Source organism: Canis lupus, chromosome 3, assembly GCF_003254725.2.
Source record: "Canis lupus dingo isolate Sandy chromosome 3, ASM325472v2, whole genome shotgun sequence".
NCBI classification, from domain to species: Eukaryota; Metazoa; Chordata; class Mammalia; order Carnivora; family Canidae; genus Canis; species Canis lupus.
Window position 1 is genome coordinate 54225177 of NC_064245.1, and position 20805 is coordinate 54245981.

At 48.0% G+C, this 20805-nt stretch overlaps 1 protein-coding gene across 7 annotated transcripts in view; it reads left to right on the forward strand.

Moving 5' to 3' along the window:
• Positions 1–5474, forward strand: part of SLC28A1 (solute carrier family 28 member 1) — a 49297-nt gene extending 43823 nt beyond the window's left edge. For all 7 annotated transcript variants that reach the window (XM_049108487.1, XM_049108489.1, XM_049108488.1 and 4 more), the window contains 4 exons: positions 3464–3545; positions 4267–4365; positions 4486–4597; positions 4847–5474. In XM_049108487.1, coding sequence (XP_048964444.1) covers positions 3464–3545; positions 4267–4365; positions 4486–4597; positions 4847–4919 — 366 coding nt within the window. In that variant the 3' untranslated portion in view covers positions 4920–5474. The remainder of the gene's footprint in view (positions 1–3463; positions 3546–4266; positions 4366–4485; positions 4598–4846) is intronic.
• The last annotated feature ends 15331 nt before the right edge of the window (positions 5475–20805 follow it).

The window sequence follows — 20805 nt, forward strand, 5'->3', positions numbered from 1 at the left end:
CCAGTCCTACTGCTCTGGGCGACAAGACAGACCGAAGCCCTGTTAGGAGGCTGAGCAGCAAGGAAAGGGCCTCGTTTGTTGGGGAGACCTGCAATCTCGCTTTGGATGGGCCACCATCCTGTGTGGCTTTGGGACGGCCGTGGCGCCTTGCCTCTCCTAACTGGAAACCAGTGTGATCCGTGCCACAGCTGCGCTTAGAGCGACACGTGTGAGCATCCAGTGAGCCGAGGGAGCGAGATGGGGAGGCCCCACCACATTCACTGCCAGTATACTGCATTCAGCTCAGGAGGTGGCTTTTTCTGTGAAAATCTATTTCTAACAATTAGGGGCACCTGGGTGGCTCCATCAGTTAAGGGTCTGACTCTTGGTTTCTGCTTGGTTCATGATCTCAGGGTCCTGAGATCAAGCCCTGTGTTGGGCTACTGGCTCAGCGGGGAGTCTGATTGGGATTCTTTGTCTCCCTAGGCACCTCCCCACCCTGCGAGCATGTATGCTGTCTCTCTCACTCTTAAAAAAACAAAACAAAACTCTAAAAGCTCTGTAAAATGAATGTTTCTAAACACATCAAAGCTCTACATAGCATCACTGAGAATAAAACCATTACCTGTCCCCTCACCATCCAAAAATAGCATCTAGAGGTGTTTTATGCGTTTTCTCCCATTCTTTCTTTAAGACGGAGTTTCCAGTTGTCATCACGGGCATCCACCCTGTATCAGAGCCAGCTTTCTCCGCACCTAGTGACAGAAACATTGTTTTTGATGTACAAGTTCTGACATATTTAACCAATCCCTTGCTGTTGGGCTCATCGGGTTAATTGCATCGTTTGGCTATTTTACACGCTGCTAAATGAATAGCTCTGCGCACAGAACTTCTCCCTCCTCTCGGATCATTTCCTCGGGAGCTTTCCCAGATGTGGGATGACCGCATCACATGGCATGCATCCTGGTGTGGTTGCATGCATCCCACTAACTTTTCCCAAAGGGTAGCAGGGACTGCAATCACCCCCGGCTGTGCTGTGAGCGCTGATTTCACCACACACTAAACAGCACTGAGCAGCCTCCTTTTAAAAAGTTGTGCTACTTTCACAGGCAAATAATAGCTCGTTGTTTATTTTTTTTTAAGATTTTATTCATTTATTCACAAGATACACAGAGAGAGAGGCAGAGACATAGGCAGAGGGAGGAGAAGCAGGCTCCATGCAGGGAGCCCGACACAGGAGTCAATCCTGGGACTCTGGGATAATGCCCTGAGCTGAAGGCAGTTGCTCAACCACTGAGCCACCCAGGAGTCCCTAGCTTGTTGTTTAATTTGCCTTTCTGGGGTTACTAGGTATTTTAAAGGGGAAATATTTTTTTTCTTCTCGTTTAAATTATGCTTTAAATTGTAAGGGAATGTAGCCTTCAGTTTTTTAAAAAAAGTTTGTGTGAGATCAAAAGCACAGATTTCCCCCTTATTCCTTGCCCTCACCCCTAGGCTCAGTTGCTCCTCTAGAGATAATGGGTGGAATGCTCCTCTAGGATCCTTTTTAAGAACTTGATTCTTAAAAATATTAGTAGCAAGTATTGCTTGAGATCTCTAGGGTGCCAGGCACTCGGCTAGGCACCCTGCTAGGCACCAGAAATTGAAAGGCAAAGTAGACAGACATGGTCCCTGGGGTCCTGAAATTTAGGCCTGCTGAAAAGCACAAGAAAGTGAAGGAAGAAAAAGTAACCACAATTTGAATTAAGTTCTACAAAGGAAACAAGAGGAAGAAACAGAGGAGTCTTCCTTGGTCAGGCTAGTCAGAAAAGGCCCCCTGAGGTATGACAGGCCAAGACCTGGAGGGAGGAGAAGGGACCAGGTGCAGCTGGGACGAGCATTCCAGACAAAGAAAAGACAGGTGCAAAGGCCCTGAGGTTGAAAAGCACTTCTTTGGAGACCTGAAAGAAGCACAGTTAGAGCAGGTGGTAATTGTGGAAGAGACTGGCACAGGCCGAAGACCCATAGAAAGTTCCCAAAGATTTGACATTTGACGTTTTAAGATTACATGAGCTGCCATGTAGAGGGTGATTGTAGGTGAGCAAGCAGGATGCAGAAACCTTAATATTTTTCCATCCATTTGTATAAACTCTTTATGTTATAAAGACGTTAACCTTTTTCTATTATATTTTATGCATATAGATTTCCTAGTCTTTTTTCCCCTTTACTTTGTATTTGGGGATTTTTCTTTTAACAGATTTTACACCAAATCATTTCCTTTGTGATTTCTTCTATTATTTCTAAACTTAGAAAGTTATCTCCATTCCAGAAATCTGGTAAGTGTTAAATTCCTGGAACAATATGATAAAATATTGAAAAGCATGAGTTTTGTGGTCAGACGGAACTGAATTCCAATTCTGACACAGCCACCTTCTTGCTGTGTGGACTTCCTCAATTACTTAACCTCTCTGACCCTCTGTTTGCCTCTCTCCAAAATAAGAGTAATAATGCTACCATATCAGTATAATTACTATTTTCCTATATTTTCTATTATTTGATGTTTAAAATATCAGTATTTATCTGCTTCAAAGCTCTAGGATTGATTTTTTTTTTACAGTGTGAGGTATGACCTAAGCCACTTTTTTAATTCCAAATTGTTCCATTTGGCTCTTAACACCACTTTCTGGGAAATTAAACGACTGTTTAATTGTCAAGGGAAGGGGAATTACTTTGCTTAAGTACCTAGTCTCTGCCTGGTTCTCCACCTGGAGTGTGTGACCTTGGACAGATACTGTTATTCCCACATTGCAGATGGAGAAACTAGCACTGAAAAAGGCTATTGACTTGCTCAATCTGGTCATAGGTGGGAACACGCCTGGAGCCCAGCTGGCTGGGCTCCCAGTTCTTCACTATCCTCAGGAGGCTATGCCTGAGAGCCCTGAAGGGAACAGGCTCAGATCTGCCGTGTTGGGAAGGGCCATTCACCAAGTGCCCCCGGGGCACAGAGCGTAGTAGGGCCAATGCCAGAGGGCAGGGCAAGCATGAATCAAACCGGGAAAGGCTGGTGCTGGGGACGCCTGTGTAGCTCAGTCGTTGAGCATCTGCCTTGGCTCAGAGGGTGATCCCCGGATCCTGAGATCGAGTCCCACATCAGGCTCCCTGCAGGAAGCCTGCTTCTCCCTCTGCCTCTGTCTCTGCCTCTGTCTCTGTGTCTCTCATGAATAAATAAGTAAAATCTAAAAAAAAAAAAAAAAAAGTCAGGGGGCTGAAGGCAATGGGAGGGAAGCTGTTGCTCAGGGGTGCAGGCTAAGCTGACTTAGTTCAGGTGTAGGAGGCCTGGGGCGGGGGGGTGGGGAGGAGTGAGTGGGGAGTCAAAAGTAAGTGTGTCCAAAGACATACTAGAAGTGGGTCAAAGTAGGGCCCGGGAGCCAGGGTGATGTGGGGGTGCCCCGCCCATGCAAGGGGGCCCATGACCCCCTTTGTCACTCATCTTCTTTATCTTCAGGTCAGAGCAGAAATCCTCACAACTTTTGCCCTCTGTGGATTTGCCAACTTCAGTTCCATTGGGATCATGCTGGGAGGCCTGAGTGAGTCCTGGGGGGCCTCCCCAGCATCCTGGGCAGTTGGGGGTGTGGCTCTGGAACAACTTCTGGGATCCACTCCCCAGTATGTCCAGGGCAAGGCCTCAGCAAGATGGCTCAGGAGGTCCCTGAGCAGACAAAGGACTTCTCTGCTGCTGGGGGTGGCCCAGAGGCAGCATCGTGGCCTTTGCAGGCCAACCTTGGCTTAGGGGTCTGGGGAGGGACGGAAGGTGCAGCAATGGCCTGTCCCCTGAGGCCTTGGACTGCTGGCTCCTATACCCACAGTGGACTGGTGGCCCTACAAGGCCTAGGGAGGAGGGCCTCGCACAGTTCCAAGCTCTCATGTTCACCCCTCCCAGTCCCCCTGCCTGGTGCTGTAACCATCCCATTTCACAGAGAAAGAAACAGAGTCTTGGAGAAGTGGAGTGATGGCCCCAGTCACTTGCTAGTTGGCGGCTGAGCCTGTGTTAAATCCAGGTCTGCCCGACAGCAAACTCACCTTCTTTTCCTACATCTGCCTCCACTGGTGGCAGGTGTGGGGCACTCCCTGGGGGCCCAGGTCAGGCCAAGGAGGACTCCCAAACTCAGTAAGCAGTCAGGAGGACACCATCTGTCCCTCTCGCTGCCCAGAAGAGGAAGGGGATAGTTAGCAGATGCACCCAGGGGTGCAGAGTTTGGGCAGAAGGACAGATGGCTTCCTGGCCTTCAGCACCCTGTCCTCTTGCAGCCTCCATGGCCCCCCGACGGAAGAGCGACTTCTCCCAAATAGTGCTCCGGGCACTCTGCACGGGGACCTGTGTGTCCCTGGTGAATGCCTGCGTGGCAGGTGAGTCCTGATTTTCTAGCTCCATCCAGGGCCAGAAACCAGGGCTCTGACCCCTCTGGAAGTTCCCGGGGGTGGGGAGTCGGGGGGACGGACCTTGCCACCGCTGGCTTCCGTGCACAGGGATCCTCTATGTGCCCCGGGGGATTGCAGCCGATTGCAGGACCCTCCTGAACGCGACCCTCAGTAACAGCAGCTTTGAGGTGTATCAGTGCTGCCGCCAGGCCTTCCAGAGGTGAGGCCTGGGCCGGGGGGGTCTGGGACCCTGACAGTGACGGGGTGCGGAAGGCCTAAGTGCCCCACGGCTGCCTCTGGCTCCGAGGCAAGGGCTAGATGTGTTACGGCTGTGGCTGACACGGGGCTGGAGACCAGACGTGGGGAGGAGGGCGGATCGGAGTCCCGGAGCAAGGTTCCCAGGGCTGCACAGCACTCAGTGGCCAGCAGAGCCGGGCCGGGAGCCCAGACCAACTTCGCTTCCTTTCAGCACCAACCCAGAGGTCAGCCGAGGGGCTCTGGACATCTGCTGTCGATTTTACAACCACACGATCTGTGCGTAGCGGGGACAGCCCGTCTTCGGCCTTCTGGGGGCCGTCCCCACCTTTCTCTCTCCAGGCCTGTCCTGGGGGAAGCCACGGGACTTAGACTCCCCTCAGTCACTCAGTTGGAAAGGAGTGATGGGGTGAGCAGGCAGGTGAGAAGTGAGGGATGCCCCCCAATCCTTGCCCCCTTCCTGCTCCTTCTGGAAATATGAATTCTCGGGGCCACCTCAGCCTCCTCTTCTCTCCCCTCCACATCCCCACAGCACCCTGGTCTTCTCTGTCTCCCCACTGTGCGTCTCTCCTATGCACCCTTCCCTCCAGTTATGGGGTCCCTCCCCCTGGGCTTTGCAGCTGCCTCCCCCTTCTTCTGCTGGCACTTGAATCTTGCCCTGGCTTGCCCTGGTCAGATGGGTTCTCCTGGGAACCCTCTTTGGAGGTTCCCCTGCTGCCTTTGCCCACCGCACTTCCCAAACTGGTATCCCATGGAACACTGTCTCCACAAGGTGTTTGGAAGATTCCATGACTCACCAGGCTTGGAAAACACGGGGCTAAATAAACTTAGAAGGGCTTTGCTTTTGTGGTTGTTTTTGTTTTACTATGGGCTCCTCAAATCTTGATTCAGAGATTACAGGAGACATTTTCCAAATTTATGCCACCATAAGAACCTTTTTGATGGGAGCTTCTCTTAGTTGAGGACCCCGAGGAACACAATTTGGGAGATACTGATTAATGATCCAACTCCATAACTGTAACTCTCACGACTCTCTACATAGCACTGCGTGCCAGGCACTGTTCTGGGTACTTTGTACATTCTAATCAACCTTGACAACAACCTTATGAAGTCAGGTACTATTATTATCCCTGGCTGAGGAATCAGAGGCCCAGAGAAGTTAAGTAACTTGCCCAAAGTAATACAACTAGGAAGAGGAAGAGGCAAGATTTGAACCCAGGTCATGCAGCTTCACAAGCTGTGTTTAACTCTTGGCTAGGCTGCCTGCATTCAAGGAACTCGGTCGGGTGACTTGCCCTGACCTCCTCCCCCTGCTGTTTCTCCCTGGCGCACACCTGCTCTTCTGCTGGGCCAGGCTTCTGATTTTTACCTGCCTCTGAGCCTTTGTTCCTGGTGTCCCTGTCATCCGGCATGCCCTGTCCCTCTCTCTCTTTTGCCTGTGCTGCTCCTCCCTCATTCTCACTTCCCCAGGGGCTTTGGCTGAGTGACTTGCGATGCACCTGTCCCTGTGGCCACCGAGCTGCTGCTCCCTCACTCACCTGTGTCACCTCAGGCTTCCCAGCTGCAGCCAGCCCTGGGCTGAGGCTGGTCAGCAGTCACTCTGCTCTGTCATAGAGTTTGGTTCCCCTGGGCACTGGCCTTGCTCCTTGGGACCCCCACAGGCTCTCCTCGGGTCCTGAGTTCTTTCCTTTCGTTCTGTAGACTGGAGTCTTGGCTTGACCCCCCACCCCACAGCTAGGCTCTTGCCCTGCTCTCTGCAGCACTTACCCTGTGCCAGCTCCCCCAAACTGTCACAGGCCACCCTCTGATGTGGGCTGCACCACTGTCTCCATGTGGCAGACCCCAGCCCCTTTCCTGCCTGTCCATTGGGTCCTGTTGCTACCTGAGCACACACACACACACACACCTGGACTGAGACCCTCCTTCCATGGACTTCCTGCATGCTCATCCCAGAAGATCGTAAGCTCCTAGGCCACGGGGTTCCCAGTGATTCTGTCTCCACCTGTGAGAGTCAGCACAGGGCTGGACCCATGAAAGGTGATGAATACATGCTGGTGAAAGTGAACTGCAAGCTCTCTTAGAGCTGCCAGTACCATTGTGTGTGCTGCACCCTGAGGACCCACACACATGCTCTCTGCTCTGATCGGGGTGCAGGCACAGATTAAGTTCTCTTTGGTCATTGACCTTCCCTCCACCCCACTGCTCCTTCCTCCTCATTGGGCACCTGCAGAAATTGGGAGCCCTTTGAGGTGGGATAGCAGACATATACTGCTCAGAGAAGTCACTGATGCTGGAGCCAGATGCCTGTGCTCAACTGGATCCTAAGTCAGGACTGGCACAGACACCTGTACTTGCCCCTTCCATGGCCATGACAGACATTGCTAATCAATCACAGCTCCCCACACTAGATCTGGAAAAGCGTTCAGAATCCCCATCAGTGTGGTGCTGGGTGAGCTCACCACCAAGTGATCCAGGGTGCCTTTTCAGGAGAGAATTATTTGCTGTCCCTGTGCTAAGAAATAAACACTAAGAACCCAAACTGCCATTGATTTTATGTCCCTGGCCTGGGAAGGGCTGGGGTTTTTGTAAAAGACTCTGGAAATTAAGGGTGTTGAAATAGGGAAGGATCCTTTCCAAGAATGAGGCCTGTATCTGTGATCTGTCCACTCCAGGATTATGCACTGCTTATTTATTCAGTTAAGGAATATAAATGGAGCACCTGCAGTATTAGCTCGGGCTGCATAACGAAATACCACAGACTGGGTGGCTTAAGCAACAGAAATTGATTTTGTCATAGTTTTGGAGGCCAGAAACTCAAGATCAGAGTGCCAGCATGATCCATTTCTAGTGATGTCTCTCTTCCTAGCTTGTAAATGGCCACAATCAGTGTGTCCTCATGTGGCAGAGAGAGAGAAACAGAGAGCTCTCTGGTGTTCCTTCTTATAAGGGCACTAATCCCATCATGGGAATGCCACCCTCATGACCTAATGTAACTCTACTTACATCCCAGAGGCCCCATCTGCAAATACGTTGGAGGTGACGGCTTCAACATAAATTTGGGGTGGGGGTGGGGATACAGTTCATTCTATAACACCTACTATGTGCCAGATTCTGAGCTAGACAAGGGAATATCAGTGAACTCAAATCTGATGAGCTAAAGAACTGGAATCTACCTTCAAGAAGAGGTTAGCTGGGAAGGGAGGCCCCACCAGAGACAGAAGGTGGCTCCCAGTAACATGACATTGAGAGGAGGGAAGGGGAAAAGATCTTCAGCAGAGCTTCTTGGGCGTCCATAGGTGGCCTGGCCAATGGCATTTTTCTTGGCTCTTAGTATATTAGAAAGTGAAAATATGCCAGAATAGGATTACACAGATTGTGATTTATATTGTCATATTTTAACAGAATATACTATAATATTGGGTTCTTCACAAGATTAATGACAGGATTTATTTTCAAGTAAAGCCCATATTGAATAAGAAGCCATTTTTATTAATATCAAAAATTGCACTGTGATTGCTTGTTTTTATGCATTAGGTTTCTTGAAATATGTAGAATCTGTGCTCTTCTGTATTGAGTGTAAGAACAATCAACATGTAAGATATACTTATTATTTTAAACTAAGTCCTGGTGGGGGGGCTCTCCTCATGAACTTGTTTCAGCTAACATGACTATATGAATGGCCTAATTTGGAGATGTCACCAGAAGTCTACACTGGGGAAAAAAAAGAAAAGAAGTTTGTATTGGAAACCCTCCTGTCCTCCTGCTGCCCCCTGCATGTACCTGACCACCAGCAAAAGGAATTGAATGGGCTTCAGTCATGGAAAGGTCTGAGGCCCAGAGCATGGTGAGAGCAGACCTCTCCCAGGCGGGACAGGTGGGGCTGAGCAGACAGGGAAATACTATCCCTGGGGGGCCACAGAGGGGCTGTCCGGCCTGGGGGCTGGGGGGGGCAGGAAGGAACAGTATGCTCCACAGGGAGAGGTCACACCATGAGGTCAGTGGTCTAAGATCTGGACAGTGGGCCAGTGGTGGGCCCTGGCTTCTGCCTCACATCTGGGGAGCAAGCAGATGTGAGTGAGAAGGGAGCAGCCCGGAGCACCAGAGCCCACACTCTGCTGGAGACCATCTCACCCAATCCATCCTGGACTAATCTTGTGTAAAAAACACTAAAAGTTACCTACTAGGAAAATCATCATCAAATTAAAGGCGTATGACATCCACACCCTGGTTCTTTATTGTTAGCTTCAGCAAACATACAATTACTCTGTCAAGTTGCTATGAAGCTTCTATGCCACTTTCAGCATCTGTTACATGATTACAGACCGAGGAACACATGTGAGCCACATTCTGAATAACATTGTCCTCTAGTATTTTCTGTTAATGAAAGCTTGCCAGGGAATTATCTACTCAGATGATCTGTCCTGCATGTCAACTCCTCCAAGGAGATGTGGGGAAAAAGCAGCAGGACTCTGGTTGGAATCCAGGACACCTGTCTTTCATACAAGAGAAAAATTGCATGGACAGTAGAAGAATTTCAAATAATTTATACAAATACTCCCAACAAGAGGTGGAGCAGGGCTTCTTACCCCTTAAGTGTGGGCTATGCTTAGTGACTTGCTTCCAAAGAGTAAAGAAATGAGGGGAGTAAGAAAGTAACTTTGCTCTAGAGAAACCTGGTAAATGCTTCCTTAGCCAGGTGATCATGGTTAACATCATCAGTGACAAATCCAGGTGATAACATATGCCCTTGACATGTTGGGAACATTTCATGTCTGTGGTCTTTCTCCCCAAGGCCCAGAACCCCTGTCTAACCATGAGAAAGACATCAAACTCAAATTGAGAAACAGTCTACAGAACACCTGATCAGTAATCCTCAAAGCTGTCAGGGTCATGAGAAGCAAGGAAAGTCCGAGAAACTGCCACAGTCCCAAGAAGCCTAAGGAGACATGATGACTCAGTGTAATGTGGAATTGTAGTGGGTAAATCATGTCCCCCCCCCACCAAAAGATATGTCCAAGTCCCAACTTCCAGAACCTGTGAATGTGACCCCAGTGGAAATAGGGTCTTACAGGTATAATGAAAAGATCTCAAGAGGAGATCATCATGAATTTAGGATGGGCCCTAAATCCAATGACTGGTGTCTTTATAAGAGAAAGGAGAGGGAAATTTGAAATACACCAAGAAGTCCTTGTGAAGATGCAGGTGGAGATTGGGGTCATCACACTAAGACACAACCCCCACCATGATGACCAGCTAAGGATGACCTTGAGCCACCAGAAGCTAGAAGAAGCAGTGAGGATTCTTCCTTGGAGCCTTCAGAGTACTCACACCCTACAGATTTGGGACTTCTGGCCTCCAGAACCATGAGAGTACATTGCTGTTGTTTTAAGCTACCAGGATGGCAGTGATTTGTTGTGGCAGCACCAAGAAACAAATACAGGTGTCTTGGATGGAATCCTAGAGCAGAAAAATGACATTAGAGAAAAACTAATGAAATCCAAATCGAGTACGAGTTTAGATAAAAACACATCAATCTCAGCTCATGAGTTGTGACCATGTACTGTAGTAATGAAAGAGGGAAACTGGGGACTGGTTACATGGGGGTTCTATACTGTTTGTGCAGCCTCTATCCACCTAAAACCATTCTGAACATTTATAGGTTTCTTTTAAGGACAGCATTGACACAAGTGCAAGGTGACTTGTAATTCAGCCTGTGGGCGGCTCTAATCTGGATGATACATATCCCAGCAGGCAGCCCACCCAAGTCACCGAGGTGACCATGGGCATTTCTTCCTTTTCCACCGCTTCTCCCCGAGGCCCTGCTGTCCCCTCTGCCACCCCCCTCACTGTGGTTGAGGCTCATGGCTCTGGCTGAAGATGAATTAGTCCCACCCTCTTTACAGTCTACATAAAGAACATCATCTTCTTGGAATTACTTTTGACTCAGAATCTGTGAATGCTGAGTTTGGACAGAACCCTAAAGATCACTTTGAGGCTGTCTGCCTTCCCAACTTTTCTGAGAATTTTTATACCCTGTGCATGAATGGTCTCTATCACCATGATTTTATGTTCAAATCATGAGACTCCACTCTTGTGACCACCTCTGATTGAACCAGGACTGGACACCGGACTCAGGGGGAAGCCAAACCCATAGTCTTGCCAATGACCCTTCAGATTCCCAGGAAAGAATTTGAACTAAAAAAAAAAAAAAAAAAATCTAGAAACAGAACTAGGAGCTGAGTCACCACAGCGGGGCTGGCTCCGAGCTGATCTCATTCCTGTACCTCTTGGAGCCTAGTTGCTCAGCTCTGCCTCACAGTTGATGAGAGCTGAATTCTTTACAAAAGTGCCCTCTAACCTGAGCTAATGTGAGAGGGTTCCTTTTACTTTGTCATCAAAAAGGATACTGCCCAGGAGGACAGCCACTTTGCTAAGCTCCTCATTCTGCTTGGAGTCAAGTGGTTATTATTGCTTGGATACCATCAAAACCAGACTCTCACTACCTGTCCGAGCAACCCATTTGGACAGCTCTACTTCTTACAAGGCCCTTTTTGATTTTGCATCAAAAAGTATTTCTCTTTGATCCCAGTTTTGCCATTCTGGGCCATCCAGAACAAGTCCCATCTCATGGATATCTCTTTATTGTTGGTTAGTTGGTTGTTTATTTGTTTAATTTTAGATTTATTTACCAAAGGAATACTTGCTTACAGGCTTTAAAAAGTCAAATCTTATAAAAACCTTATAGACGTGTTCTAATCCCTTTTCCATATGTCAGGTCTTCAACTGTTTGAAGATGGCAAGCATCCAGGCTTCCCTTTTCTGAGCTGGGACCTTTAGTCCTTTTATTTGTTTCTCACCTTGCACACAAATTTGCCCCAGACCTGATTCTTAGCTGTTCTACCTTCATATGCAGATAGTGTTTGAGTCAAGAGCAAGTTTCATATTGAAGCCAGAACACCGGGTGATAAATGTGATCTCATGGGTGTAACCAAGATGATGTGATGGGATTAGAGATTGGATGTAGCCTAGCGAGCATATTTAAAAGAGGCGGACCTATGAGGAGAGTGTTAAGAATCTACATGCCTGCTTCAGAAACACTCCAAGCTGAGGGCTTTTGTGTGTTGAGGGTGAAATGTCAGGAGGGAGAGAAGAGGAGAAAGTCCTGTCCCAGAGCACAGATGGGACCAGAGATAGGCTAGGAATGGGGTGGGTGGGATCTGATCTCTTGGGACATCTGTTAGGACTCCTACTTGCCTACCATCAAGGGTACATAAGTTTATAACTTGCCTGGAGGATGATTTCCATCCCCAGAGGTAAAGGGTATTGTTGCTTTTTTTTAAGGTTTTTATTTTTATTTATTTTAAATTTTTATTTATTCACGAGAGACACACAAAGAGAGGCAGAGACATAGGCAGAGGGAGAATTAGGCTCACTGCAGGGAGCCCGATGCAGGACTTGATCCCAGGACCCCAGGATCACACCCTGAGCCAAAGGCAGATGCTCAACCACTGAGCCACCCAGGAGTCCCAAGATTTTTATTTTTAAGTGATCTCTGCACCCAATATGAGGCTTGAACTTATAACCCAGATCAAGAGTTGTGGGCTCTGCTGACTGAGCCAGCCAGGTGCCCCAGAAATTGCTGCTTTGGACCAAGTTCTGACAAAGATGTGGAATGGTGAAGTGGGAGGAACCATGGCAGCAGAGACTTTGTGATGTGAAGTGAAGTGGGGGCTGGCACGGCCAGGCACTCAGTCCACACATGGAGATAAAGGCGTTCTGGAAGAAGATTCTGAGAGGAAAGTCGGCTCTTGAATGGAACTCTGGTTCTGCCGCAGGAGATGTCCCAATGAGAAAGGGAGACAGATAACAAAAGAAACAAACACAAACATGAATGAGTAGCAGGAATCCGGTTTATAAGCTCAGAATATTAAAATAAGAGGCACCAATATCTGACCAAAGGACACATGACCCAGCATATGCAATATAGCTGGTGGTCCTCCCATAGTTCTCCCCACTTTTTCCTTTAGAAATCACTGAAGGTCTAGCTGGGCAAATGGACAGCTAGCATAAAGACTACATTTCTCAGCTTCGCTTGCAACTAGGTGTGGCCACAGGACTAGGATCTAGTCAACTGCATGTGAGTCAAATAAGCAGCCTCTGGATCGTGTGTCAGAAAAAGGGTCAGAAGACTTTTTCTGAAAGGGCCAAAGAGTAAATATTTTAGGTTTTGTGGTCCATAGTATCTCTCTTGCAACTACTCAACTCTGTCCTTGTAGTTTGAAAGCAGCCATTAGGCAATGAGCAAATGAGAGTGGCTATGCTTGGATCAAACTGGACTTACAAAGAGTTGGTCAGCCCAAAGTCTATAGTTGGCTGACCCCTGCCTTAGATGAAGGGGCTCATCTTCCACGTCCCCAGTGTTTCAGTTTTGCTCCACAGCATTTGGAATACAGATGGGAAGATGAGCCCACTTAGATGGAGACGAATTCCAATCCTTAAAGATGGGGCAGCCACAGGTTAGAAAGCATATGGGCCTCTGGTGTCCCTGTAGAGCGGGGCTGCCATGACAGTGCAGACCCCCTGTGGCCCAAGAATGATGTTTCTCTTGTTTACATCATTACCTGGTGTCTTCATTACACACACCCTACCAATGGACAAGAAGAACAAAGCAGGCGGGAAGAAAGAGCAAGTTTGCCTCTTCCCCACGGGGTTCCTGATGAATGAATGGGAAACAAGATATTATTAGCCAGGTGCCTATCATCCCCGGCATTCCTGATTCTTTGGCAATTTGGAGCCGGTGCATTCCACTGGAGCCCTAAATAGGACTGCTCCCTCCAACAAAGTCCAAATCTGGAATGTACCACCCACCTGCCACCAAGACTTAGAAGAAGGAGAGTCCTAATATACGTGAGAGGGAACTGGAGAGAGAGCCACATGGCCAAGCTGCAAAATTTTCCAAATTAGCTTTGTCAACCTTATAACTAAAACCACCAGTTATTTTACCAGCAGAAGATGGGTTTATTTGAGAGGAGCAGAGAATTGCAATCCGGGACTAGCAAGAACAAAGGAGAGGTAGTAGGTTCTTTTATAGAGGAAAGGCTGCTGAAACACCAAAGTCCATCAGTGTAGACTGGGATGTGGATGTATGGAGGCTTGTCATTGACTGAGCTGTGGCTGGGGGATGAGGAGAGCCCTTCTTCCTCCTGCTGGGGCAGCAACAAAGTAGTAACCGGGTGCAAGGTGAGCAAGGTATCTCTTGCTGTTGGATTTGCATGAGAGCTCCCCCTGCCCACCCCCTGACTCCGTTGTTCTCCTGAGGTCTCCCTCTGTTAATTTTCACAGCTTCAGGGCAAGAAAGCACCAGCCAGAGAAAGAAGGAGGGAAGGAGCAAGATAGGGTCGCATCAACACATCTCAGGCCCACAGAAACAGGAAAGAGGCTGATGAGCCTCATGGAACCTGTCCGAGTTTCACGGCCTGGCCCACCAGTAAATGTGGCTCCAGCTGAAATGCAGCCTCTGCCCAGATGGATCTTGATCCCCTCCTCTTGGAGAACAGCATGATGGAGCTAGAAGGACATTCTTCCCGTCTCCAGCCAGCTCCCCAACACCCTTCACACGCCACGCATTACAAATTATATTCACAGCATAAAAAAGAAAAAGGCAGAGGTCATCCCATAAAGACTGCGGAACAGATCCCACCTCCTTCTGCAGGCTTATGTTGCTCTCTGCCTTCTTTTGGGACAGACGCTTTCCATATCTTTTCAAGGTGGCACAGGTGTCTCACCTGGAAGTGAGACAGGGAACAGGCACAGGTCACAGCTGCTCCCCGGACTGCACACAGAATGTCAAAAACTCTGCTGGGTGTCAGGAAACACGTGGTGGGGGCCCCTACTGCCTGCCCTGAGCCCCGGAAGCGAGCTGAGTGAGCCAGGGGCTCTAACAGGAGGCTGCTCCTGCCTTTGGGCTCCAGCTGACCAAGGACACAGTTTTCCCCAAGGAAACCCTTTCTGTTTTTCTTTCCATTAAAAAGAGAAAAGTCACTTAGGGATGGGATGGGAAACTCACTTTATAAACTAAAGATTGCTTTTATCTTCTGAAGCTTAGCTTCCGAATAAGATTCTTTTCTACTTTTAGAGACATTGGTTGTTTATATTCTAACCAAACTTTTTTTCCTCCCAAAGCCAACGCCTCTATTAGAGGAGAAATGAACTGTATCAAAGCTCAGGGCTTTCAAGGGATCTTTTCTGGGCAGTGCCCTGAGGGCACGCCTGTCTAATCTCCTCAAATCTTCTTTGTCTGAGCCTGGGATGGGGTGGGGGGGCGGAGAGAGGGGACAGTGCTGTTCTGGACAGCAGCCCTGAGTGCAGGGTGGCCAAGCTGCAGGTTGGGCCCAGGGTCATCCTGTTAGGACAGAGCCCAGAGGTGAGAAAGCCTGAAAAGGGCAAGAGTTTCCTTGCTCACTGAATTATGTTCAGCTACTGGAGCTGTAAAGAGTGTTCAGGAAGCTCAAGGTGGCGGGCACCTCTTGCCTTTTTTTAATGTATCAAAATTACTTTGCAATTTTCCCCCAGTTTTATTGAGATATAATTGACATATAATATTGTATAAGTTTACGGTATACAATATAGTGACTTGAGACACACACACACATATATATATTTAAGATTTTATTTACTCATGAAAGACACAGAGAGAGAGAGGCAGAGACAGAGGTAGAGGGAGAAGCAGACTCCCTGCAGGGAGCCCAATGTAGGACTTGATCCCAGGACCGCAGGATCACACCCTGAGCCAAAGGCAGATGCTCAACCCCTGAGTCACCCAGGCGTCCCAAGATATATATATTTATATATCAAAGTTGACCCTTGCACAACATGGATTTGAACTACAGGAGCCTACTTATACACAGATTTTTTTTTCAACAGATGACAGTACCATCCTGTAAGCTCTCTATGCTCTTATCGATTGTAAGGTGTGTCAGAGTCATGACATTGTTTCCTTGTATCAGTGAAGTACGGAGGTTTATGAACAATTTATCTTTCTAATAAAAAAATATGAATCAGAGTTGTATATGACCCAGAATTCTTGTGGTTGCAAGTGACAGAAAACCAATAGAAGGAATGGGCTCTTTCACCAGAAAGGTGCAGGCAGACAGGTGTGGGCACTGGGCCCTGGGACTTCCTGCCACCAGCACTCTCGGTTTACCTCTCATCCCTGCTTCTCATTGAGTTTGTGTCTTGCTGCATGGTGACCTCTTTCTGCTGGATTGGTTTCTCCCTAAGGCTGGGATGGTGGCTGTCAGAAAGTCATGGATTCACATGGCAGCTTGCTTCCCTAACGCTAGTTGACAATAAAGGGGCACATCTCCAAGGGTATGATTGATCCTCTGGGGTCAGTGCCCTTCTCCAGACCAGTCACGAAGATGGAAGGTGGGATGTGATTACTCCAGTCTGGCTCTTTTGTCAACTCCTTGAGCAATCACTGTGACCGGGAGGCAGAAGATGGCATCTTCCATTTAGACGCATTGGTTGGCAGCAGGGGGATGAGCCGTTCCCCCCAAAGAATGTGGGTGTTGTCCCCTGAAAGGCAGCTATTCTTTCCATCTATCTGTAAAAATGTGCTGTGGTAATATACCTAAGTTCAGTCTGAGGTAAGAGAAATAAGGGAAATTTATCTTCAGAAATAACTTTGGAAAAAGAGACTACCATTTTCTGAATGCCTACTGTGGCACAAATTCTTCACATATGCTGTCCTGTGTAATCCTCAAGGAAAAACAAAAACAAAAACCCATACCCAAGCCCTATAAGGTAAGTATTATTATTCTCATTTTGACAGCAAGGAAACTGAGATGTGGAGAGGTGAGGTGTCTTGTTCCAGGACACACAGCTCAGTGGCTGAACGAGGGTTTGAGCCTGGTTCTGTTTGATTTTAATTTTATACTCTTTTTTTTTTGAGAGAGAGAGAGAGAGTATGTGTGTGCGCACTTGCAGACAGGGCAGGGCGGGGCAGAGGGAGAGGGAGAGAGAGAGAATCCCAAGCAGAGTCCCCACTGAGTGTGGAGCCCAGTAGGGGGCTCAATCTCACAACCCTGAGATTGTGACCTGAGCTGAAATTGAGAGTCAGAGGCTCAACCGACTGAGCTATCCAGGAGCCCCTTAATCTTAGACTCTTAACCATCATGATACATTGGCTTCCTCATTCATCTACTTAGTGAACAGTTATATGTATAAAGTACGTTAAGTAAATCTTTCTGATTCTAATAGTATTGAGTGTCTGCAGGAGTCTTACAAGACGGCTCCACATTCTGTCACGCTGCTCCCATCCAGAGGCCAGCGTGTGTCCTCCTTTCTCAGGTAGGCTCATGACCACTCAGACCAATAGAGTCTGGTGAAATGGTGCTATGGGCCTTCTGAGTCCAGGTGTCCCAGTCAACTGGGGCTGCTATCACAAAACACCACAGACTGGCTTAAATGACAAATGTTTATTTATCACAGTTCCAGAGCTGCTAAGTCCAAGGCAAGGACTTTGGTGTCTTTGCAGATGGCTGCCTTCTGGCTGTGTCCTCCCACGACAGGGAGAGAAAAAGCTCTGGTCTCTTTGTCTTCTTATAAGGGCACCAATATCATCATGAGGGCCCCACTCTCACGACCTCATCTAACCCTAATCACCTCCCAAAGGTGCCTGGGTGGCTCCGCCATTGAGCATCTGATTTCAGCTCAGGTCTTGATCTCAATGTTATGAGATCCAGCCCTGTGTCTGGCTCAGTCTCAGCAGAGTCTGCTTGGGACTCTCTCTTTCTGCCTCTCCCCCCGACTCATTCTCTCTCTCTCTCAAATTGAATAGATAAAATCTTTAAGCCTAATTACTTCTCAAAGTCTCCACAACTAAATACCACCCCACTGGGGATTAATATCTCAATACATGAACTTCGGGAGGACACAGCCATCCAGTCTGTGGTACTAGGTCATAAAAGGCCAGGCAGTTTGGCCTTGTTCACTGGGATACTTGCTCTTGACACTCTGATCTTCCACCATAGGTCCCACTATTCTGAGGAAGCATGAGCCATGTGGAGAGGTGGCACATTCTTGTCATCCCAACCAAAATGCTAGATAGGCGTGGAGAAGCCTCCAGCTGGTTCTAGCCCCTAGCCACGTGAGCCTTCCCCGCTGAGGCTTCAGACGTCGTGGGACAGAGACAAGCCAGCCCTACAGTACCCCATCCAAATCCCCGGCACACTGACTCCTAGACCATAACAGATGGTGGCATCAACAAACCTAGTTGATGCAACTAGGTCTGGGATGGCTTATGACACAGCAGGGAACAACTGGAATAGCTCCAGGGTAGGAATCAAAGGTGCCTAGTCACGGAGCAGTTGAAGTAAGAGGAAGATAAAATTGAGGACTGTCCTACATTCACCAAGTAGCAAGTAGTGATGCTTCCCAACAGGGAAGTGGTGGCCAAAGTCCAGACACTTCAGCCTGCAATCTGCCTTCCTCCACCAGGTGGGGTGGATGCCTTTGCTGCTCCTTCTCAGCCTTTCCCAGGGGCAGTGAGTAACCTAGGCAGCTGGCTCAGCTCGAAGGGGAAGGACCCCAGCACAGCCTGGATCCTGGGATCCAAGGCTGCAGAAAGCGGAACCCCAGGAGGGATTGGGTGTTGCTGCTGCTGGGGGCCTCCTTCTTTCAAGGAGAACAGGGGCTCAAAGGGAAGGTAGGACCTGAAAACAAAATAATCCTGGTCCTATCACCTGTGCCACCACAGGAAGGTGTCCTCCCCAGAATGGGACTCCTCTCTTTAGCACTGCTCATTTTCCCATTGCATCAGATGTCAGAAAGGGTCATTGCCCCCAACAGGGCTGGAATGGCTGGGCGAGGGGTGGGGGGAAGTTTCCCTGATTCACTGCCTCCCACCTTCACTTACTTCCTTTTTCCTTCCATTCAAATCAGCTTTCTACATACACATGATTTAATTTTTTTAATTTATAAATTTGTTTTTTATTGGTGTTCCATTTGCCAACATATAGAATAACACCCAGTGCTCATCCCATCAAGTGCCCCCCTCAGTGCCCATCACCCAGTCACCCTCACCCCCTGCCCACCTCCCCTTCCATGATTTAATTTTTTGAAAATTAAAAATATATATATTTTATTTATTCATCAGCTGAGAGACACACAGAGAGAGAGAGAGCATGAGCAGGGGATAAGGGGGGAGGGAGAAGCAGGCTCCCTCCTGAGCATGGAGCCCAACATGGGACTCAATCCCAGGACCCTGAGATCATGACCTGAGCTGAAGGCAGATGCTTAACCATTGAGCCACCCAGGCACCCCTTTCCCCAAATGTTTAAAGAATATTATTCTTTTCTAAAAAAAATCCTAGGGCAGCCCAGGTGACTCAGCGGTTTAGCTCCGCCTTCAGTCCAGAGTGTGATCCTGGAGTCCCGGGATTGAGTTCCATGTCAGGCTCCCTGCATGGAGCCTGCTTCTCCCTCTGCCTGTGTCTCTGCCTCTCTCTCTCTCTCCTCTCTGTGTGTCTCTCATGAATAAATAAAAATAAAATCTTAAAAAAAAAATCCTAAACCTAGTTTCTGTGGGTTCAAACGCTCAGACCCCATGTCTGATTCACATTTTTCCTGGAGATGTTCCTCCTAGAGGCCCCCTCCCCGCTCCTCCCCTCCCCTCCCCCTCCAACCTGTTGCTTGGCTGCTCCCAGAGCTTTCCTGCACTGTTTGCCTGCCTGGATCCCCTACTTTTGGATTCCCTATCTTTCTTTTTCTTGGTTTACTCCCTTTGGAGGAGATAAAATTTTCCCAAAGCATTGCATATCTGAAAATGTCTCTATTCTATCATTACCCTGGGTTGCTAGTTTGTCAGGGAATAGAATTTACTTTTGGAAATCATTTTCTTTTACCGTTTTGAAGACTATGCATCTGTGTTCTAGCTTTCAGCGTTGGTACTGAGAAATCTGATGCCATTCATTCTGATTCTTGGCCACTTGTGCATGGACTGTTTTTTCCTTTCTGGAAGCTTTTAGATAATTTCTTCATCCTTGGTGTTCTAATATCATAATGGATTTCTTTTTCATTCATTGTGCTGGGAATTATGTGGGACTTTTAAAAAAGATTTTATTTATTTACTCACGAAAGACACACAGAGAGAGGCAGAGACATAGGCAGAGGGAGAAGCAGCTCCCTGTAGGGATCCTGACATGGGACTCGATCCCAGAACTCCAGGATCACGACCTGAGCCAAAGCAAATGTTCAACCACTGAGCCACCCAGGTGCTCTAGGTGGGACTCTGGATCTGCAATTCCATGTCATGGAGCTCTGGGAAGTTTTAATTAATTTCTTGGGTCACTTCCTCTCTTCTCTTTCTGGACCTATTATTCAAATGTTGGACCTTCTGAATTTACCTTCTACTTTTCTCACCTTTCTTCCTTGTGGTTTTGTTCCCTTCTGGAAATTGTCCCATAAGCTTATCTTCCAACTGCTCTATCAATTTTTTTCTCTCCATCATAATTTAAATTTAAAAAGCTTTTTCCTTATGATGAGATTGTCTTCGTCTTTAACATCTTTCTGTTTCTGGGATGCAATATTGTTGCCCCTGCCAGTAAGGACATTAATGGTTTTCAGGCATCATTTTTCTCTGCCCATCTGCCTTGTCTCTGGGCCTTCCACTCTTTTTTGCTATGTTTTGTTTTTTTCTTTTTACTTCTGTCTTCCATATTGGGTGCTTTCCTCAGATATCGAGTGATCCTTTGTTTTTCCTTCATTCATAACAAAGAGGCTCTGAAAAGTTGTTTGAATACTGGGGGCTTCGAGGGATGAGGCATGGGTCTGACTGTGGGGTGACTGAGCCAGGATCACACATTTGGGAATGCCCAATGACCAAACAACAGTACTTAGAGATCTCTTTTTGGGGGGGTAGGGGAGATACTATGTTTCTCTAGAGAGCAATGGTCTAGTTTCCAGGTCCAGGGCAGGGAGGTCCAGGTCCAGGAATGGTCCAGGGTGGGGAGAATACTGGGAATAGAACAACACAAAGTGGGAAGAGGTGGTTCTCAGCCTTCAGTTATAAACTTACACTGAATCCCTCTGTCCAAATACAGTGCCTTGCTCTTTCCCTAGGCAGCCCAAGGTGACCTCTGAAAATGGTTTGCTATTTGCTTGACACCCAGAA